This window comes from Eurytemora carolleeae, unplaced genomic scaffold, assembly GCF_000591075.1.
Source record: "Eurytemora carolleeae unplaced genomic scaffold, Eaff_2.0 scaffold2007, whole genome shotgun sequence".
Lineage (NCBI taxonomy): Eukaryota > Metazoa > Arthropoda > Copepoda > Calanoida > Temoridae > Eurytemora > Eurytemora carolleeae.
The window spans coordinates 1-22954 of record NW_019398653.1 but is presented as its reverse complement, the minus strand read 5'-3'; the positions used below and the strand labels follow the sequence as shown (position 1 = coordinate 22954).

The 22954-nt window shown below is 30.3% G+C and overlaps 2 protein-coding genes and 1 long non-coding RNA gene across 5 annotated transcripts; all 3 read left to right on the top strand.

Annotated features, from left to right (window-relative positions):
* Positions 1-4883: 4883 nt before the first annotated feature.
* Positions 4884-9804, top strand: LOC111717568 (uncharacterized). The gene is made up of 10 exons (XM_023493067.1): positions 4884-4923; positions 5053-5111; positions 5281-5329; positions 5392-5457; positions 6540-6590; positions 8033-8042; positions 8161-8285; positions 8498-8596; positions 9054-9176; positions 9410-9804. The coding sequence occupies exons 2-8, from the start codon at positions 5055-5057 to the stop codon at positions 8557-8559; spliced, it is 420 nt and encodes a 139-aa protein (XP_023348835.1). The 5' UTR covers positions 4884-4923; positions 5053-5054; the 3' UTR covers positions 8560-8596; positions 9054-9176; positions 9410-9804.
* Positions 9805-12592: 2788 nt separating this feature from the next.
* LOC111717569 (alpha-(1,3)-fucosyltransferase C) lies at positions 12593-20849 on the top strand. Of its 3 annotated transcripts, XM_023493069.1 has the most exons (8): positions 12593-12981; positions 13276-13336; positions 15913-15950; positions 17219-17313; positions 17911-17971; positions 19013-19101; positions 19712-19906; positions 20387-20849. In XM_023493069.1, exons 2-7 carry the CDS (start codon positions 13288-13290, stop codon positions 19746-19748), a joined length of 369 nt encoding a protein of 122 aa, XP_023348837.1. In that variant the 5' UTR covers positions 12593-12981; positions 13276-13287; the 3' UTR covers positions 19749-19906; positions 20387-20849. The 3 variants fall into 3 exon arrangements, 1 of the variants encoding a protein (XP_023348837.1); XR_002768816.1 differs by lacking the exons at positions 12593-12981; positions 13276-13336; positions 15913-15950 and adding an exon at positions 16517-16592; XR_002768817.1 differs by lacking the exons at positions 12593-12981; positions 13276-13336; positions 15913-15950; positions 17219-17313 and adding an exon at positions 17408-17634.
* A 304-nt stretch (positions 20850-21153) lies between these two features.
* On the top strand, positions 21154-22086 carry LOC111717567 (uncharacterized). Its single transcript, XR_002768815.1, has 3 exons — positions 21154-21231; positions 21330-21382; positions 22020-22086. It is a non-coding gene; the product is annotated as an uncharacterized LOC111717567 (long non-coding RNA).
* The last annotated feature ends 868 nt before the right edge of the window (positions 22087-22954 follow it).

The following is a 22954-nucleotide window of genomic DNA, read 5'->3' as shown; positions in this document are numbered from 1 at the left end:
TTTTTGCAAACATTTTTACTACATCACTGGATTTTGCCAAGAAAGTCAATTTTTGCAAATTTCCAAATTTTTTTTGCAGATTCTCAAAGTAGAGCATCTTAGGTTTCCATGATGATTTATCATTTGTCATATTTGAACATCAAACATGGGATTTAGAGGGGGGGGGGTCAAATTGCCCCCCCCTAGTGTATCCTGAATTTCAAGTACCCCAGCAGGGATAGGGTTAAATAAAAAAGTAATCCAATTGATTTTTAAATAGTTCCGATATTTTGAGTTCTTACAAGAGGCTGTCGTTGAAATTTCAAGAGTTCCTTTTTTAAAGAGGGATATGTTTGATTCCAAACGGCTACCTTTAAAATGTGGAAGTTAGCGTCGTTTTTCTAGCGCTAGAAAAGTTTAATTCTGACGATATTCATCTATTGTTTCTCCTGAAGATATCCGCAATTGTCACGTTGATAGTTGGTATTGAATTAACAGCTTTCCAAATTTAAAAAAACATGGATAATTCAATTATTCTAAATCATTCAAAGCTCATAATAGTACCCTTGTGAACTATACTGTAAATGTAAAGATTTAGAAATTGTTATGAACGATCAAGATCGATAAAACAATTTTGAGGGTTCATTTAAAAAAAACCTATTGCTTTTTATTTCTCTGAACAATCCAAGTCGATCGTCCATCCTTTGTTTATTTCCTGAACAACATCATCTTTCACGAACAATCAAGTTTATTCACAAAACCGATGCACATCTCTACTGTAAAAGGAGGATCACTTAAAAAACATCCAATTGAATTTTTAAAAACAAGGAAAATTGGTTAAAAAACAGAAAAAATGTTATTTGGACACATTTGGTTTTTTTGTATTTTAAAAAAAGTTTGTTGGAAAATATCATTTTTCATTTCTTTGAACGATCCAAGTTTGTAGTCCATCATTCGTTTTTTATTTGAACAACACCATTGTTCACAAAAATTTTGTTTGTTCGTAAAAATTTCTTTCGTTCACAAAAACAATGTCCATCTCATTGGGTGAGGAGTTTCGGGAACGAGATTAGTGTCATAGATTAATTAACAATACAGATAGAACATTAGATGTAGTCTTTTCAAGATTAAAGGGTTTTCGTTTACAATTACCGTAAGGAGTTCCGAGACAGATAGAGAGCATGCGCGTAACTTCTTTGGGCTTCTGCCTCAAGGTTGTTGAACAAAAAACTCTAAATCTTAATAAGACGACATCAAGTGTTCTATCTGTATTGTTAATTAATCTATGGTCTCATCCTTCTTGGGAATAAAACATAGCTTATTATTTTGTACAATAAGGATAAATATGTAATTATATACTCTGTACCCTGTAGAGTGGAATTGAGACAATCCCTCGGTATGAATTTTGTCAGTCCCTTTCAGCCTATGTGAAATGATCCTTGGTCAATTATGAAACCAGCCTATTTCATAATTTGGTTTTCTTTTAATATTAATTTTAGATTTTTTATAAAATGATGTTCCAGGGCCCAAAAGGTTATATAGCGCAAATATGTGAAGTACGCCTGCAGTATGGAAACAGTACAATAAAATGGCCGTTTTACACTTTTTTCTAGTAAATTCTACTCTAATATATATTCTATTCTCTTTGGTTTAAAGATATTGTACATTTATTGACCCAGGTTCTTATCAATTAAGACAAACAAACGTCAGCTTTCAACTTTAAGTTTACAATAAAAATCCATATGACGAAAAAAGGAATGTGTTGTGTTGGGAGGGGGGGGGGCTGGAGAAAGTATGGAATAACAACAACGAGGTTATAGTGTATAAAGTGATGATGTACCCTAATCAACGAGGTTATAGTGTATAGAGTGATGATGTACGCTAATCCTTTACTAATTTTATAGGCCATAAACTATACCGAGAGCGTACTGCATATTTCGTTTATTTTAAGTTGATTCTGGCCAAAGAGAATAGAATATATATAAGAGTGGAATTTAGACAATACCTCGGTAGAATTTTGTCAGTCCCTTTCAGCCTGAAAGGGAGTTCAAAGTGTACAATTCATTTAAATTTTCACAAATTATATGCAGTAGAGTACATTAATACAGTATGTTCCCTTGACTATCCATTTCAATTTCGAATTTTTTAAAGTTGTCAAATTAACTTTATAAAATGAATTAGGTGAATATAAAACATCATTTGATTTATAGTTATAACGGAAAATCATCGTTTGTGAAGTGAAAGGCATTGAGTCAATGTGAAATGATCAGTGGTCAATTATGAAACCAGCCTAATTCATAATTTGGTTTTCTTTTAATATTAATTTTAGATTTTATTTTCAAAACATTAAGTTGAAGAAAACTTTTGAATTGAAGATTCTGATTTTCAAATAATTTTCCTATTTGAAAATTTGTCATTTTTAAACATTCAACTTTTAAATTTAAAAAATAATCACCAATTTTGTTTATGGAAATTGCTTTAAAGGGAGTGACCGGTTATGTAAGGTAGTTGAACTGAGTATGCAGTGTTGTGGAAAACTTCTTTCAGATTCATTTGAGACATATTAAACTTTTTAAAGATCTGTAAATCCTGAGTTTGAGCGCAAATTCGACGTTCAAAACTCCTACTTTAGGGGTGGATACGTTTTCAGAATTAGTTTTTTTAAAATTATTAAATAAGGACAACGAAAAATGACGTCTGTTTTTTACTGTAGAACTTTTTTACATTTTTTGTCGTTGTTATTTAATAATTTAAAAAACCAATTCTGAAAACGTATCATAAATGCATTTTGGCTCTATGCATATATGCCCATATCCTAAATTTTGGCTGATTTTTTAAAGTTTTTTCTCTCGTTTTTCGTTCATTGGATATATAGTCATCAAGTTCGCTATCTTAGCTATAAATATATAAGGCGACCAAGACACTTTGTAAATTTATAAATCCAAAATTTTCTTACAAGTTTTATCTGTCGTTCTTCTTTCATGGAATATCTAATCATCACGTTTGTTATGTTATCCGAAAATATATATAGGGCGAACAAGCCATGCTTTCTAATTTTATAAATTTATAAATTTCTGTTTGTTTAATAAAGTTTTTGAGAAGAAGAATATTAGTAAACAAGTGTAAGTGTACAGTACAGCTAACTGAGCACAAAGGTAGAGAACTATCATCCCTTGAATATCAAGCTTTAATACGGATTTTCATTTTTTAAAAGGTTTTACTTTAATAACAATTTTAATGCTTTTGGTCTTTCTTGGTTGAATTGTTGTATCTCCACCAATAATAAAGGATAAAAACCATTTTGAAAATTATTTAACTCTGGTTGAACAATATTCGACCAAAAGTTATGGAATTATTCGATATTATACTAAATTATATCCTATTCTATAAATATACTTTGCTTGTCTATCTGTTTGTTTGTTTGTGTCCAATAAACAATAGCTGAACTGATCGGGCCCAAAGGAATTGAGTCTTTGCCTCAAACTCGAGATTTTCTTATCACTTTATCTTTGGAACCAAATGTTGCATACCTTAGATATTTCAAACTATGAATTCTGTTAGATCAAGTAATCTGAGTTTGAAATATCAAAAGTTAACAACATCGAGTTCTAAAGATATTGTGGTTTAAATACTTGATCTTGTTCCAAAGACTCAAAGGGAAGGTTTTCGATGATCAAAATTTCAAAAATTAGCCTCCAACAAAATTCGATTTTCATTAAATTTTGAAAATCCCAAATTTTTTTTATGAAATCCGCGAACTTTTTTTTTACAATGTATACAAAGAGAAAATGTTCACAATTGAACTAGAAGATGGGAGCGAAGCGCCCTGAAAGCCTTGTTATACTAAAAGGTCTAGGGTTAGTACAGGGTTACCCTCAAAGGATGAGATATCAGAGACCACTTTCCTTAGATTCATGATTCCTAGCAACAGTAAACTTATTTCTTTCTATTTCAAATACTTAAACAAGCCATAAAACAGACAAAAGGCAATTAATTCAATCTTGGAATCATCATGTTGAAGGAGTTTCAGCTCATGTTTACAGTCTCGTCCTTTGTGGGTAACCCTTGTATTTGTTCCAATGCGCCCCCCTCCATCCGTCCCTGCAGCCAAGTATTAAAAACACTGAAAAAATAAAAACAGTGAGACAAATATTTTTTATAATAATAATATAACTATAAATCAAATGATGTTTTTTATTCACCCAATTCATTTTATAAAATTTATTTGACAGCTTTAACCCTATCTCTGCTGGGGTACTTGAAAACCAGGATATGCTGGGTGGGGGTCAATTTGACCCCCCCTTCTAAATTCCACTCTAATATATATTCTATTCTCTTTGGTGGGAGCACATAACCGCCATGTTCTATGACAATGTTCTTTAGAAAAAAGTTCAAAATTTTCAAAATGGAAAAAATTCCTATTGTTTAGAGATTTTATTTTCCAGACCATTTTTTCTGTTCTGCAATGCAGTGGTAGGCGATTTTATCAATACAATGAAGACGACTTTCGATGTCAATTTTGATTTATAGAAAGCTGTTAAACAGCATGGATCCACATTAACATAGAAGTCAAGAGAAGCTGTCAATGAAAAAAATCTCTTTGATTACTTGTAAACTTGTAATTTGAAAAAAAAGCTTGTTAACAATCAAAACTTGAATAAAAAGTCGTCTTCATTGTATTGATATAATAGACTCCCACTGTATAAAACAATAACCTCTACGGAAGTAACATCCTGTAAATGATTATGTGTGTGGATGAGTGAGAAGGTGGATGTTACTGATTTCTTTAAAATGTAAATAATATTTTATGTTTTTCTAGAGTTCAAAGTCTATGTTTGCTTTCAAGCATTATCTCAGGTTTAAGCGGTATAAAAGATTGAATAAGTATATTAATTTATTTGTGCTTTATAGTGTTTAAAACTTTATATCTAAACTTAATATAAGGTAATATATTTAATGATTTATCTTTAACTTTTCAATGCAAATTATAGATGAAGACAAAGTTTATAAACAGAAAAGCCATTTGTAAACCATCTACTTAATTTTGTTAACTAGCAATTTTGTATCTTTAAGGTATGACTCCTTCGATTGTATCTGTTCTTTTTGCTGGATATCTGGCCTCCTGTAGCAAGGTAAATCTTAAGATTTTTTATATCAATTGTATAACAGTATTCTTTATCTATAGAAATTGTGAAAATGATTTTACTCAATAATTATTTTTACAGCCTTTCATATTGTTTTATTTGTAATCTAAAGTTAGGTTTTTTATTGTAATTGTATTTATATTAATATGTATTCTAGGGATCTGTTTTTGCAGAAATAGCTGCTGTACTTCTAGGAGGTGGCTATGGTAAGTTTTTGACAGAAGCATCAATAATTAATATTCAAAGCCATTAAATTATATATATCTAGGTGGAAAAAGTGAATCTTATCCCTGTGATGTGGCAATAGGAGATATCGGTATTGTATCAGGCCCAGGTAAAAGAACATATAACTATTAAGTCCGGTTCATTTCTAGACATCTAAAAACACGGGCAGCCGTAGTACATTTGACGAGCCGGATCAACCTTTCCGGTCCCAGTTTGTACTGCATCGTCCGGACATTGGGTAAATAAAGCTTTAGACTTTAGGTTGAATTTACTTTTACTGAAGGGTCAGAGGTACGTGACCAGCTAAAGCGTGCTGTACACTATACAGTACACTAAAATTTTACCAGGGAAAACAGGACTGTACACAAAATGAACCAGCCCCTTCTAGGAACCAGCCCCCTTTCTTGGAAATTCTTGTCATATCTTGAGTGCAAAATTCTAGCAAAGATTAAAATAAGCAAAAAATATTTAATAACACTTAACAAAACAGGAAGCCTTTATTAACCTGCTAAATAATCCTAGGTCACCAAACTATAGATGTGTATATTAAAAATATTGTAAATATTTTATTTCCTTTTATGATATTATCATAATATCTTCGATTCTCTAACTACTCCCATCTTTTCCAGTAACAAATTTAGCTTTTCACAGTTACTTTTCAAATCACTCTTATTCATCATTCTACAGAATGAACAAAAATGTTTGTGAATTTTCTGTTTAAATTGGTGCATTTTCAAAAATAATAAATATCATAATTTTTCCAGGCAAAACTTTGTAATTTTCCTGTTCAAAACCTTCCTGGGGTCATGTGACACTTCCATTTCAATAAAAGGGAATGATTCATTTGGTGTACTGCCAGCCTTGTTTTGCCTTATATAGTCTGTATGTGTACTGCACAACTTTTAGGATATGTTGAATGTTTATAAGATACAAACAAACAAACAGACAAACAAAATGTATAAACCATAGATATACTAAGATTTGAGCTATTCTGTATTGCTCTCTGAGCTGCCTGCTTTAATTGCTAAAAATGTTGACTTTTTTATTAAAACTTTTTATCTTTAATCATTCATAAACCCTCTCTGGGGTCAGGAGTTGCTGTCCAAATTTGGGTCTGGTCAGTTCAGCCATTTTGACCTTTTTTAGACACAAACAAACAAACTGACAAGCAATAATATTGATATATTGTAGGAGCTGCAGTTCTAAATGGACAAATTGTTTACTGTGGGGGATGGAAGAGTGGTATGCATCTTGGAAGTTTATACACACAGTTTAATTATATTACATTTATAGATATTTTACAGTTTAAACCGATCTATATCTTATACTATTATAAACTTGGTAAGAAACTCACGTATAAAGGACTCAATAAAGGAAACTTTACAAAGAGAAACTCAATATAACAAGCCAGGTTGAATCGATTAAAGCACTAACTTTGTACAGACATTTATTTTACATTATTATTAAAATACAAAACTGAGGATCAACCGAATTTAATCCTGGAATCATAGATGAAGATAATTCTCCTCCTGGAGCTACTGGAGATTTTATCGACCCTTCTCCTCTGATCCTTCATCAAGACTAACCCTCTTCGGGGGCACAAAATGGATGTTCAGTTTGCTTTCTCTGCCGACGAAAGCACCGTTATCCGTGCTCTCTAGATAAGGGTCACTAGGGTTCAAATCTCGGCTCTGTGGAGAATTCCTTCCCCCCGTTGGTAACAGATGCAAAGTAATGGGTTTAAATTATTGTTATTCGTTTCCAGCCCTCAACTGACGATAAGACTTGGCTTGGGTTGAATGAACTAGGATTCAGTAAACAATATCCTTGGTGGGTTTACACTATTTAAGAGTTCCCATTTAAAACAAATGAAAGAACTAACTTAACATCTCCAAAAGACGGTTAATATTATCAATTGGACAATTTTTAACATTTAGGTCTTATGTTTTAGAAATTTAGGTGTTAAGGAAGGAAGTTATAATATTACAATTGTGTATACCTTTATTAAAGGAAGGTTTGTTGGATCTATGGAAAAAGAGGTAGTGAAATGTAGGCAAAGAGTCTGATCAGTCCAGTTCAGGGATTTGAGATATTGAGAATAACTGTAAGGACTGTTGAGTGTGTTTGAGATTAGGCTGCTGTTTTCAGAGGACTGCATACTCCTCTAATCTGGCTTGGAGGAGGCTGATATAGATGGGCTACATTGGTATAAACCAGGTCTGAGGGTTCCTTTTTCTGTGAACCTGCTCTGAAAGCTGCTGATTTTGTGAATCCTACAAAGTAGACTCCATCATCAATGGAACCTTTTTCTAAGGAACCTACTCTTAGAGCTACTTTACCTGGGGGACCTATTATGTAGACTTCTCCACCTGAAGAACCTGTTTTTGGGGCTACTTTATTTATAACCTTCCAGGATAATCCGCATCAAGGGGTTCTTTTTTCTTCTTCTTATCATCAGGTTTATTTTTTGTGTTTTGAGTTTTTGGTTCTATAGTTTCATTCTCAGCTAGTTCTGGGGATTTCATCAACGAAGTATTTGTACACACTTACTATTTGTCATTAATGTTTATATCATGTTCATACTTTACTATTAAAATTAGATAGTGAGGGAGAGATGGAGTTGAACAATTGTAATGTAAATAAACTGTTTTAAACTTCTAAATATTGCATACCTTTATATGTAGAATATCTCAGGTAAAATATAATAAACTAGTAAAAACTAACAAATCATACAAATAACAAAATATAATTGAATTATTAACAAAAACCAAAATTCAGTAAGGGAGAGTTGAAATTAAATGCTTTTGTTTAGTAACTGCTTCAAGAATGAGGGTTTGGATTGGATAGAGTTTGAAAGTATGAATGTAGAAAGAGAATTCTTTACACTGACTACTCAAGGGGACAAATTACTTGCAACTGGAGGATATAATTCAAAGGGTATGTTTTACTTTATTTCAAAAACTTTACTTTTTTTATTAATTATCTAGATTTAAGTCAATGGAGCCTTTAACTTAAGTTATTATTATTAAACTATTTAAATAATATTCTCACAAACTGGAATACTAATATTTATAGACCTATGTTGCTTATGAAACCACATCCCTTCATCTTTTTATATTGTATACACTAAATTAGTATTTGTTTAATAGGAGAACTGTTTCTGTGGAGGTATTTGATGGAACCTCCTGGGAGATCCAAAGCTATAGATTGACATCTGACAGAGAAATGCACTGTGCTGTTCCTATCAGGTATACACTTTATTAGTAATAATCATGGCAAGTGCATATATAAAAAACTATTTTTTTTCCACAGGCATGTATCGAAAAAAAATTGAAAAAAAAATGTTGGCTTTTTTTAGCCTATAACACCCCCCGGCCACCCATGAGTGTCCACAAAAAATTTCAGCCCATTTGGTTTAGCTGCTTGGCTGGCTACAGGGAACATGTTTATAAATGTCTTGTTTTATTATTTAGAATCAGTTCAAATATGAGATGTGGTTCATTAACATTATTTGTTCCACTTGAAATTAAAATCAAAATATGAAATGCAGTTCAAACATGATTTGTCCACTTGAAATTAAAATCAGTGTTTTGAGATTCGAGCTGGCGCTCAATTGTAACCAGTTATTGCCAGTTGAGCGATGCAGTTCGAATTCTTTAAATTGGGCCTCTCTGGCAGCATATTTTTATATATTTTATATTCTAGTGAACTTGAGGTAATATTGATTGGAGGACAGGATGAAGACTTCCCCTCCCCATCTTCTTTAGTAGAAATCTACAGCATTGAAGAGGGTTTCATTTCAAAGCTCCCATCCATGCCAACGGCAAGGTAAACTATCTAAAGATATATGAAGACTGAAATATGATTTTTTTTCATGTTTTTTTCTAATATTTTTTGACACACTTACTTATAGGGTCTTCATAATGAACTGTGTACTTAACAAAGTATTTATTTGATTATTCACTTTAACCATTGCTTTCTGAGTGCAATTTAATATTTTTGATAATTACATTATAAATATAAAAATACAATAAAATGACATTTGAACTTTCTTTGTTAAGATTTGGACTGGGATGCAGCTTGTTTAAGGACGAAATATGGACAGCTGGAGGAAGCGCTGATGGTTTTGAAAAACTAGATGTTGTAGAAGTCCTGTCACTGGTTACAAACATCTGGAGGAGTGGCCCTACGCTAACCAGGGGGAGATACTTCCTCACAATGGAAGTGTTGGACAGCAGCTTGGTAGTCTTTGGAGGCTTGGGAGGTGAAGACAGCCTGGAGACGCTGAATGGAGAAGAATGGAGAGAAGAACCTCTTCAGTATCAACATGATGGACATGCCTCTGTATCAGTTCAATGTAATTGATTCAGAAGTATTTTCATTCTATTATACCTTATTTGATTATTTGGTATAAAATATTGTCTTTTCTAAAAATAAAATGGATTCAATACCTCTTGTTGGTAGTTTTGAATAAAATGAAAAAAGGAATAGAGTACGAAATGTTACATTTTAGATTTCACTCAAAAAAGACGTAAAAATGTAACATCTTTTCAAATCAAATCAACAGTTCTTATTTTGTTATTTGTTATTTATCTAAATTTACATGACAAATTGAATATGTACAAAAAAAGTGTTATTTTAGATGTTTACAAATTATTGCAAAAACAGAAAAAAAAAATGTTTTTTTACAAAGCTAATTTTGGGTTTGATAACGAATTTATTAGAACAATGATAAAAACACATTTACATCTTCAGAATTCCATGTTAGGAAATGATTAACAAGTTCTAATTTTCTAATTTTCTTTAAACCCAATGCCTATTCTAAAACATCAAAGATTTACACCATCAGGTTGCAAAGACAGGGATTAAACGATAAGAGTTTTAGGAATTCAGTTCCTTTTAAGATGGTGTGTTCTAAAATACAGGATCTCTATTTTCTAAGATTGATAATTTAATATAATATGTTAAAATAGATGTCAATAGTTTAACCCAATCATAGTGTTTCTATATATATATAAAGTAGTAATCTCTGTTTGTTTAAATGTCCAACCATGACTTATGAACCGATTTGCCTCAAATTTTGATTAAGGATCTTAGTAGAACCATATGAATGTTCTTATCCTGGTTAAGTGAGTTGACATTTATTGGAAAAACTGCAGAAAAATCTGGGTTCTCAAGTTATGTATATGTATATATATATATTTAAGGATTTAAATATTTGAATTAATAATATATATAGAAATGTCATATATATTTCACATGGTAAAAGAGTAAAAGTAAAATACCTTGATTGAAAGTTTAAAAAATCAACTTTAATTAAGTGTAACAGGTCTGACTCTGTGTACACTAAACAATTGCTGTGTTTCATTATTTATTTGACTATTTGAAATTATAACTTTTAGGTTGAAAATTTAGAAATGTAGATACATTTGGAAAATAATCGCGTTATGTTTTGTTCATCAATAGATTTTTATTAAACTTTAGAATGGAATAGAAAACAATGAAATTTATCCATTTAAAAAGAGCCATCTCGACCCTTTATACCTTTATCTGATTGATGATTTAAAAATACCAGCGTTTTACTAGCTTGCAAATGTAAGCTGGACATGCCGCTCTATAAATGGAAGGTCACTGTAAGGCTCGCCAATTGAGTTGAAAGTCTAAGGCTAAAAACTACTTTTAAAATTTTTTAAAAATAATAATAATTTTAATTAACTGCTTTAAATAGCTGCATTCTTCTACATCTTCTTTAATAAGGTTAACAAATACAAGAGCAGCATACAAGGTGAGTAAAAAAGAAAATTAATGACACTCAATTTTTTTTGCATGGTTCATGTTTTAGGATAAAAAATATAAAAGTAAAAATGCAATTATTTTGAAAATAAATCTTGTAATGCTTTCATTTAGAAACAATATTATTTTTAATGAAGTGTAACGTTAGAAACTTTAAGGCCTGAACATTTTAATACAAAGTAGCATATAGAAATGTTTTTTCATATCTTTCTTAGAAACAAATCGAATAAACAGTTTTGATTGTCAGTTGTAAAATAGTTTAACAAATAAAGGTTACCACAATAACATTTTGATAAATCGTAACATAAGAAAAGTTGCATTTTAGTAAAATTTCTAATCATAATTAAACGAGTTTATATTGGAAAATTTAAGATAAAACGTAACGTTAACAAAAAAAAGTTCTTTGCATTGAAATTCATTGCAACGTGCAGAAACGCCCCAATGATGTTTTATTTAAGCAAAACGTTTGTCACCTTTTACTTTTCAAACCAAGTGAAAGTGTAATGTAAGGTCTCTGAAAACATTTACCTTGCATGAAAGTGAAACGTTAAAAAAGTGTGATTATATTACGAAAGCAACGTTTGTAAAGTTTTTTTAAAACAGGGAATGCAAAAGCGTAACGGAGCTTACTTTTTTCAAGTGCAGACAATTCATTACGTAATCTTGGTCTATGCCATAAAATGTCATACTGTGCAATGTAACGTTTTAAATGTTTATACTTTTGATGAACGCTATCGTAGATTAGAAAAAAGCAAAACGTTGACATCTCCTAGGATCTCTGAAAACATTTACCTTGCATGAAAGTGAAACGTTAAAAAAGTGTGATTATATTACGAAAGCAACGTTTGGAAAGTCTTTTTAAAACAGGGAATGCAAAAGCGTAACGAAGCTTACTTTTTTCAAGTGCAAACAATTCATTACGTAATCTTGGTCTATGCCATAAAATGTCATACTGTGCAACGTAACGTTTTAAATGTATTTACTTTTGATGAACACTATCGTAGATTAGAAAAAAGCAAAACGTTGACATCTCCTAGGACGGGAGAGAGATGGGGGGATTACCCTAGGATTCAAGGGAGTGGGTGATACTAATTACACTGAGATTCCCAGGGGGGGGGGTAATTCCTTTATCTATGCAATTTGGAGGATTTTGAAAAAATTATTTCAAAATTATGTCTAAAGTCCCATAATATCCCTTTATCCAATTAACCCCCCCCCTCTCTCATTTTCTAAGCTATGCAATTATCCCCCACCCATTATTTTTCTTATTGCTCAATGCTTTAAAGCTAAAATATCAGAGTTTTTTTTAGAACAACAGAATGTTTTTAAACCTTGGAAACAATTTAACTGCCTTTAATATTTTCCAGTTGATTGAAGATTAAAACTGAAATAAGCAACATTAAATTTGAAAATACTTGAAAACAACCTCTTGCAGACCGAAACAACCTTTAGCAGACCAATGCTAGATTGAACCATAATTAAAATTACTAGCTTGGGTACTCGGCGTTGCCCGTGCCGTGTCCAACACTATAAATGTCTGCTGAGTTTAACGATAAACGGACTGTAACCGTAATTTGAAGTGACTTTCCATGCAAAGATAGCTACCCCCGTTTCCAACGGTATTTATAAGAAGCAAAAATAAACAATTGTTGAGTTAGTAAATTATCTGCCAAACTTTTCATTGGATTAAGGCTTTAAGGCTACTTTTGTAAATCGAGCATTGGTATTTTTGCATCATGAGAATATCTATCAATACTATTTTACTCATAGAAGGGATGCAATGTTTTTATTTCTGTTACATCACTTTAAGTGTTAGGTTTTGGATAAATCACATTTACATGTAAGTTTACATTGCTTTTATTTTCAACTAAATGTCTAAAATCTTTATCAAAAATAATTTTTTTAAATTTTGAGTTTTGATTGAATAGTTTTGTGTGTATCCAGTAACCACCTATGTCTAGATTTACAACAACAATTTAAAAAAGTGATTATTAATGTTTTTTTTGCTACCCAATGTCATAGAGATATGATATTTCAATGAATTATGTTAAAAAATTGAATTAATTAATTAATTAATTAATTAAGTTAATCAAATTTTAAAAACCTTTTATTCCAATTATTTTATATTTTTTAGATACACAAAAACATGAAAACTGGAATGAGCATTATATTCATACTTAATTTTCTGGTTTTTGGTAAGTCAGGTTGAAACAGTATATAAAGAAAAAGGTGTGTAATAAACTAAATAACAAACTATGTTCATATCTACAGTGATAGCTATAGAAAACAATGGAATAGGAAGACGACATCATAGCAACACTTAAGTGTATTTGATGTTATTACAAAGCAAATAGTTATATTAGACACTTATTAAATCTCTAACTTATCGAATTAGGTCTGTTTACACCACAGACTACACAGACTGCTTATCTCCTTTCACAGGGTGGGCTACGAAGGCCTAAGTTGACCCGACACGACATGCTACGTTTTTACGATAGGTTTTTAGACTGCCATCTCATGGCCACTTCTTGAACATAATACCCATTCAGGGGTTAAGTTTTACAACTTAAAAAAAAATACTCCAATTTTAAACATGCAACATAACATTCATGAATTCGGGTTTACTCACTTGATACTTGATTTTATCTGATAATCGATCTCTGTAATTCTCTTATCTCTGGTTTACACTGGAAAATTGCAGTTGAAGTCGTCTTTATCCAGAGCCCACGATTTAAAAGCTTCGGCTCGAGTCTTAATTCCTTAAACGCAGCTTTAAGACCCAATCTTAGTCCCAACTCTGACGACAGCTTGTGGAGCTTGTGTTACGTGATTGACAGCTGCGAGATCTTAGGCTCGACTTAAGGAGTTAAGCCCAATGAAAATAAAACCAACCTTGGTTGGTTTTAGTGAATAATAAGGCTCAATGTTGGGTCTTATTCTCATCAAAACCCGGAATGCACCAATTCCAACTATGAAAATCCGCCAAATACAACATTAAACCGGTTTTATGAACTAAATTCTGTTGAAAAACAGATGCAACTTAAATTCGAAAGCTCGAGCTGTAAATAAGGCTCAAAAACAGCTTAGACCCGAGTCGTATTTTCTTGAATTTTTTAAATCGCCGGCTCAGGTGTCTCTGCTCTCGATGTTTCTTCATGATACCACTTGGCAGAGACACCTATGCAGACAAAAAATCTTCGTTTTAAGTGCATTGTATATATAAAATACAAATACAAAATATTATGAAGTATCAACTATATACAAATGCGTTGAAAAATAATTGATGATTATAGGTTGTACTTGATATATCTGAATAATTTGTTTGAAATCAAATTGATTTTTTTACGCTTAGAGTTGAATATTACAACTTTCCGAATTTGTGTGAACGCTGCGATCTTCGCGCTCGGTATGAGTCGTTTTTAACAATTTTCTCCTTATAGACGCAACAGATAGAAGTAAGATCAGTAGCAATCACCATCGAACATGTTTTGACCTAAGCCTATATACCCTTTCATTTTTCGCGAACACTTTAAACTCAAGTTGCAATTTTACAAATCACAAAGTCCAATAAACATTAAACCAAGTAATTGTTTAGTGTTTACAAATCCGTTTCAATCAATGNAAAACCTTATGGCCCAACCTGTCGTCGTTGCCTTAGTCTGTTCCACTTTAGTATTTATTCACTTTGGTTTACAAATCAGTTTCAATTAATGATTGTTGAATTTTTAAGATACTCTGTTTAAACAATTTGCTTTATAACAACATCAAATTTACAAGAGATTGCTTAAAGGTCGTCTTTCCAAGGTTTTATGGGCTTTCCTTTAGTTTATCTGCATACAGCAGAAAATACATAATGTTTTCAAATATGACAATTTTCAACGAAATATCTGATTTTCAATTGATCATTATAAATATTCAAGATTCTTTATGGATTTGATAAATTTAAATTAAAGATCTGATTTTTAGTTGATCATGGAAATATATTTAGGATTCGTTTTGTGTTGATAAACTTCCCATTTCAATTTACAAGCAAAAATAAAAAACCAGGAAAATATTTTCAAGATTTAAGATAGAAAATTTTAATTTTTAAATTCCTTAAAGCTCAATTTTACAAAAGAAAAGAAAAAAGGTCGCAGGTAAAGCTAAAGGAAAGTAAACGTAATTTTAAGTGATACTCCATTGATAGAGTGACATGTTCAATTCACAACGGTTTCCTTCAACCTGGTCTGATCAAGTATAAATTAGATATTGACGTTTTTGTTTTTGTTAACTAATTATCTACGTTTACTGGAAAAACTACACTGTCTTTCACATGGTTGATAAGATTAAGGTTTCAAGGGTAACTCTGTGAATCTGCAGTATGCCCCATTTTTAATTTTTAATCATTTAAGATTACAATTTTAATAAAGATCAAATCAACTTATCAACTTTTTTACATGAAGATTTATTTATTATTAGAGATGGGAGCGTTTTGGTTTTTTCATTTTGTTTGTTCATCGTTAGTGAACGACCTACTTTTTTTCAATCGTTCAAAAAAACTAAGATCGTTCGAACAATTTCAAATGGCTTTTTTTGATCGTTTAAGAAAAAGGTCGTTTATTCACTTCTCTGAACGATCCAAGTCGTTCGTTCATTGTTTGTTTTTTACTAAATATTTTATTCAATCTCAAAATTTTTGTTTGTTCATAAAAAAGCGATGACCATCTCTAGCTTTAAATAGCAAAAATAGTGACCTGGAAGCTTAGAATTTCTAAATCCTAAATATTTTCAGTATTCCAGAAACCTAAATATATTCTCTACTATAATCAGGTAGGAGCATAATCTTAATGAAAGAGAAAAAATTAACAATGGTTGCCACTCAACCTTGTTTTCAATAATGATAATAATGTTTAAATAAATTTTTAAAAATCACTTACTGACCCGATTGAAAAACAAAAATTATCCTTTAAACATAATTTATTGTTTTAGATAGTAAAATTGACTCTTAGTATCAAAAATAGGTCATTTTATTCATTAATTTTTAATCATTTAAGATTACAATTTTAATAAAGATCAAATCAACTTATCAACTTTTGTACATGAAGATTTATTTATTATTAGAGATGGGAGTGTTTTGGTTTTTTCATTTTGTACGTTCATCTTTAGTGAACGACCTACTTTTTTTCAATCGTTCACAAAAACTAAGATCGTTCAAACAATTTCAAATGGCTTTTTTTGATCGTTTAAGAAAAAGGTCGTTTATTCATTTCTCTGAACGATCCAAGTCGTTTGTTCATCGTTCGTTTTTTACTAAATATATCATTCATTCTCAAAATTTTTGTTTGTGCATTAAAAAGCGATGACCATCTTTAGCTTTAAATAGCAAAAATAGTGACCTGGAAGCTTTGAATTTCTAAATCCTAAATATTTTCAGTATTCCAGAAACCTAAATATATTCTCTACTATAATCAGGTAGGAGCATAATCTTAATGAAAGTGACTGTCAACAATAAACCTCCTTGAAAAAATTAACAATGGTTCCCTCTCAACCTTGTTTTCAATAATGATAATAATGTTCAAATCAATTTTTGAAATTACTTACTGACCCGATTGAAAAACAAAAATTATCCTTTAAACATAATTTATTGTCTTAGATAGTAAAATTGACTCTTAGTATCAAAAATAGGTCATTTTATTCAGGAATTGGAAAGATATTTAGAAAGAAGAAATAATTCAATATGATGAAGAAATAATTTATTTTACCATTGATTTCATCACCAGTTTCGTTTAAGAAATATGTTCCTAGACTACAAATTAGATTATAAGATAATTTTTTCTTCCTGTTATTTAATGATTTCAAAAATCTATTCTCCAAAATGGACCATCCAAGTGCTTAATGAAGAGCGAATTTGCGCTCTCGCTATTTGCCAAACACTCTCAATTCAGCTACCATACCTATACCAGTCACTCCCTTTAAACACTCTCAATTCAGCTACCATACCTATACTATAGTCACTCCCTTTAAACACTCTCAATTCAGCTGCCATACCTATACTAGTCACTCCCTTAAAAGCAACAATATTTTTATGTTTTTTTCAGTTTTGGAATTCTGACAACTTTGGTTACAGATTTGGAAAAAGTCCTTTTATTGTTAACAATTGTTCAGTAAATAATTGTTTCATAACTAACAATAGGTAGAATTTTTCTCAAATAAACTGTATTTTCTTCTAGAAAAGTTGATGAACACCCAATTTAAGTTAACTGCAANGCTACCATACCTATACTAGTCACTCCCTTTAAACACTCTCAATTCAGCTGCCATACCTATACTAGTCACTCCCTTTAAACACTCTCAATTCAGCTGCCATACCTATCCTAGTCACTCCCTTAAAAGCAACAATATTTTTATGTTTTTTTCAGTTTTGGAATTCTGACAACTTTGGTTACGGATTTGGAAAAAGTCCTTTTATTGTTAACAATAGTTCAGTAAACAATTGTTTCATAACTAACAATAGGTAGAATTTTTCTCAAATAAACTGTATTTTCTTCTAGAAAAGTTGATGAACACCCAATTTAAGTTAACTGCAACAACTTTTATTTGTTTATCTGTTAAAGGGATCGTGAGTATTAAGTGACCCTTCAATTAAGTAATCAATATGGTGGAAGATATTTGTCTTTGTTTATAAGGGTTTAATTCTGATTATTCATTAAGTGTATCGTTGTGAATCGGGTATTGCCATATTCATGCATGGAGGGTTACTTTAAATTAAGCTAACAGTCCCTTCTGAAAGGTTGTTACTGCCAGCTATCGAAGATTTTGATATGATAATATTTCACACTGGTGGTGTAGAGGTAAAGTAGGATTTTAGGAAATTTAACAAATATCCACCATAAAATCACCAGAAATCAGCGAAAATAGGATTATTTCAATATTAAATTACTGCAAAGAATTTTGACACTTTATTTGAAATGTGCCTGGTAAAGGGTCTCATCAAAATTTTTAAAGAGTCTGGTACAAAGTAATTAGTTGTTTTGTAAAAAGAAAAGCTACAAATTTAAAGCAAAGAAAAAAGTGCAAAAAAGAATTCTATCCCAAAAAACTGCTGCAATCAGTTTTGGACCTGGCTAAATTTTTTGTCTGTCTGAAAGTGGCTTTATGTTGATCCGATGTAGAGCAAAATTATGTTTTTAACAATGGAGGATATAATATAAGCAAATAAAATTCTAAAATCTTAATTTGTTTGGATTTATATATATATAAATATAGATTCATAGCACTAATACATTTTGTACAACATTTAAAAAGATTTTAAATCTATGGTATCTTATAAATATCTGTCTTATGACAAGATGTAAATCAAAAACTATTCTTTTTTAATCTAAAAGAAATGGTAGCATTAGTTTAAGTTTTTCTTGTTCCTACTGATGGGACATTTATGGATTCTGCCAAAGATTTTGCAATTTTGGGATGCTGCAGCCACAGTAGTTACTATACATTAATATCAACTTGTATTTTTAATTTTTTTATGTTGGCTTTAATTCTATTGCCGGATTTTAAAAATATTTATTTTGGGAATATTTATTTTAGAAATATTTATTTTAGCAATATTTATTTTGGAAATATCTATATTGGCAATATTTATTTTGGAAATATTTATTTTGGAAATATTTATTTTGGAAATATTTATTTCCAGAAAGAGTTTAAAGATTAAAGAACACTTGTAATGTGGTGAATTCAGAAGGTTCAAATATCGTGATAATAATAATACAAAAAAACAGGATTTATTGGTCAGAGAAACATAATTAATAATTTTTTCGATAATATATTTNTGATATTGGAAATATTTTTTTAGGATATATTTTTTTTGGAAAGTAACCAACATTATTATTAAGGTTCTAAAAAAAAGAAATCCAAAACAGTTTTACGTATTCTTCAGTCTTGAGTGCCCCATTCATGCGGCAATTAACGGATATGAAGAAAGGTAAATTTAGCTTAATTCAATAATAAGAAGGCTTGGAAGGGTGAATGGGTGGAATCAAAGTTTTTGATATCTTTAAAATTTTCTTTAAAATTGTTTTCAAAAACTAATAACCCTGGTGGAGCCAGTAATCTGCAAACATTAAAAAAATGTGTTTATGGATTTGAGCAAACATATGCCTTGACCCCTATTTTCCCTCATTCTGTATGGTTCCAGAATACAACTTTAAAAAAACGCATTTAAGAAAAATATCAAATTTTAGTTTTTCCAGAATTTAGTAAAGACCTAAATTACAACAAATTTCGTACACGCTGAATTTTGCCCTGAATATTATGTCATGTCATCGTTGATCAAGAGAAATATTCAAAATCTTTGTTTCCCTTTTTTCTGTGTTTTTAATCCCTATATCGCTGCAACCCAATGTTGTAGACCTTTGATATTTCAAACTATGAATTCTGCTAAATCAAATAATCTAAGTTTGAAATCTAAAAGGTTTACACTATCAGATTGCAAAGATATAGGGATTGAAATATTTGAGACTGTGGCAAAAACTCAGTTTTTTTGTTGTCAACTGGAGTCAAATGGCCATTTTTTAAAACAAATTTTTGTTTAGGTATAGGTCATTTTTTAATTTAACAATGACTTACTGACAAGATTCTGATATTTTTTCCCGTATGGGGAAATGAAATCTGGTGGAAAAAGATCTGTTAAGAAAGCAACTAGTTCAAGAAGTAAAGATGACAGAAAGCTAGTTGCATGGGTTGTATCTCATTGTAAGACACAATCTCAACGAGAAAAATATGTTGATGTAAAAAAAACAAGTTAAAATAATGATAAATAAAATCTGTTCAATCTTTTCTCATTCTTAAGATTTTAAAGTTTTTCAAACCATCTTTTTATAGTAATCAAAATTAATGATTTGTTCAATGGAAATGAATTCATTCCAAACAAAGGAATGATAAGTTGCCATTTTTTGCCACCAGGTGGTGGAAAAAAGGCGCCATGGTGACTGGTGGCGGGTCTAGAAGAAGTAGGGTCTAGAGAGTGCATATTTGCCATTTACCCTGCCTTTCAACATCCAAATCCTGCGTTGTGGTTTTTGGCATTTACATTATTATAAAACCATCTCACAGACAATATGTATCAAATTATTTAGATGAAATTAGAACTGCTGAATTTGTTTTTCTAAATGTTACAAATTCTCAAACCTGTGAAAAACTATTGCAGTTTTACTATTAGGTCGGATTTATTTTTAACATTTAAAGTTTTATTAATTGTATTTTTAAAGGATCTGATTCGGTGATGATCTGGGAAAGTGGAAAAGATAGTATAAATTAAAAAAGTAGATTTATATATTTTGAGAATTTAGATTTCAAATTATGTGGTCGAAAAGTTAGGAAACCTAAAATCAGGATATTTTTGGATGCATTTTTCTCGTTTTAGGGGATTTTCAATCATACGCATTTGAAAATAAAAAAAAACTATAATCAGTGTGAGCTCAATAGCTCAAAATAGGGATACATTCTCAGTTCTCATACAAACCCTGAGCTAAACTTAGATGGGATAGTTCCATTGGACCGGGAGCTAAGCTCAGATTCCAAGATGTCCGGCCTAAAAACAGGACAATGTATTAGCTTTTTGTATATAGCTATAGGTCGGACAGAAAGTGGGGCGGATGATAAGTTGCCAACATGGAGAAATATTTGTCGTTAGAAAACATGCTTTGAAAGCATCTTTGAATGCGTTGAAAACTGAAGNGAAGTTCTCGCAAATTTTAGGAAATACATTTGAATTATTGCTTTTTAAATGGATATAGTTTGTTTCTCATTAATGATCATTTCAAAATAACAACCAAGAATACTAAGATTCTATTTTTGATTGGTTTTTAGCATAGTAAATAATTTCGTACCATTTTATTTTCTGAAAATTATAAAAAAAAATTGTAAAAACACTGTTAAAAATATTTGTTTTTGGAATAAAAAAGTCTGTTTCCACATCACAATAGCTGTGTCTTTTGTTCAATGGATTATGTAAAGTCATGTCTTAATTCTAAAAGTCTTAGTCCTCTGATTCTCACTGAAGCTATCATTCAAATGTTATATTTAGCTCAGAATCTGGTACCAGTTGTCTTAGGTAATTGGGTGGAAAATTTTCTAATATATTCAACATTTAATGTATAAATAATAAATATGCAAAAACGCTGATTTTCAATGCATCGTAATTTTTTCCAGGATCTGCAAACTATACTGATTTGGCACCACCACATTCCTTCATAAATGTTCAGGTATAACAATAAATATTTCAGATTTTAACCCATTTTTTGTAATATAACTGAATTTTGCAACAAAAAACAATGTAATTTCAAAAATAATAAATATTTCAGATTTTAACCCATTTTTGATATAATATAACTGAAATTTGCAACAAAAAACAAAGTAATTTCAAAAATAATAAATATTTCAGATTTTAACCCATTTTTTGTAATATAACTGAATTTTGCAACAAAAAACAATGTAATTTCAAAAATAATAAATATTTCAGATTTTAACCCATTTTTTGTAATATAACTGAAATTTGCAACAAAAAAACAATGCATAATTTCAAAAATAATTAATTTTCATATTTAATATATTTTCTCCAAAATAACTTATTTTTGCAATAAAAATGGAATATCAAAAATAATAAATATTTCAGATTTTAACCCATTTTTTGTAATATAACTGAATTTTGCAACAAAAAACGATGTAATTTCAAAAATAATAAATATTTCAGATTTTAACCCATTTTCAGCAAAATAACTTATTTTTGCAATAAAAATGGAATTTCAAAAAAATTAAGAAATCAAGTCCACTAAATATTGTATAACAGTTAAATTGGAATTAGAATAATTGAACAGAAATATGAAATTCTAATTTTTTCAGGATTTTAAATCCCCTGAACATCTGTCCAAGTACCTTCTCAAACTTGATAAAAACCAAAAGGTAATGCTTTTCAAGCTACAGGGTGTCCCACCAAACCTGACATTAGCAAGACGACTTTTATTGTGACATTCAGTTGTCAACCTACTTTAACATGCATGATTCTTGCATGATTCACAACCTTCTCCTAATCCTGGTGTTTCCAAAATGTGGTCTGCCTTTTTTGTACTTTCAATATTTCCGGAGATATTAAGAATTTCGTTCAGATTTCAATTTTGTTAAAGAAAAAAAAAATTGTCGAAATTTGAACGAAATTTTTATATCTCGGGTAATATTGAAAACATAATAAAGGCAGACTACACCAGGAATGGAGAATTTTTAATTTCTCTAGAATTTTACTTCTAAAATTAGGTTGACCAAAAAATCAAGAAAATTATATTAAAAATCAAAGACAATGTTCAAGTCATTTTGCTACTGTCATGTTTCTTGGAATATTTCATTCATTTTTCAAGACCCTTCAGGTTTTTAAACTTTAAAAGGATCCACAACATTTTGAAAAGCTCTACAAATTTCAAAACTGTTTATTTTAAACAAGTAGTTTTTTTTACGTTCTTTGCTAAATTTTAAAACTGAGGAAGATATAAAACGAACAAAAGTAAATGTCCAACACTATTTTATTCATTATAAAATCACTTTTAACTTTTAATTTATAAATTATTCCAGTTTTATAACATTTAAATGATTCAAAAAAAATTCGAAACAATGTTAGATTTCTCATATTTATTTCTGGAGCTTTTGTAAACGCAAATAACTTGAATGTAAAAAATATAATTAAATATCTAAATATCTAGAGTAGAGCTGGGCATGTTCCGACTTTTTTGAAATCGTTCCGTTCCGTTCTAGAACGAGGGCCTTCAGATAAATCGTTCCTTTCTCGT

What these genes read in the sequence shown, in the direction of transcription:
- LOC111717568 (XM_023493067.1), top strand. Translation starts at nt 5,055, where the DNA reads ATGACTCCTTCGATTGTATCTGTTCTTTTTGCTGGATATCTGGCCTCC. An exon ending in ATCTGGCCTCCTGTAGCAAG is followed by an intron (nt 5,112 to 5,280) that starts GTAAATCTTAAG and finishes TATGTATTCTAG; the next exon opens with GGATCTGTTTTTGCAGAAAT. An exon ending in ACTTCTAGGAGGTGGCTATG is followed by an intron (nt 5,330 to 5,391) that starts GTAAGTTTTTGA and finishes ATATATATCTAG; the next exon opens with GTGGAAAAAGTGAATCTTAT.
- LOC111717569 (XM_023493069.1), top strand. Translation starts at nt 13,288, where the DNA reads ATGAAAACTGGAATGAGCATTATATTCATACTTAATTTTCTGGTTTTT. An exon ending in ATATTCTCTACTATAATCAG is followed by an intron (nt 15,951 to 17,218) that starts GTAGGAGCATAA and finishes TGTTTTTTTCAG; the next exon opens with TTTTGGAATTCTGACAACTT. An exon ending in TTCACACTGGTGGTGTAGAG is followed by an intron (nt 17,972 to 19,012) that starts GTAAAGTAGGAT and finishes ATTATTATTAAG; the next exon opens with GTTCTAAAAAAAAGAAATCC.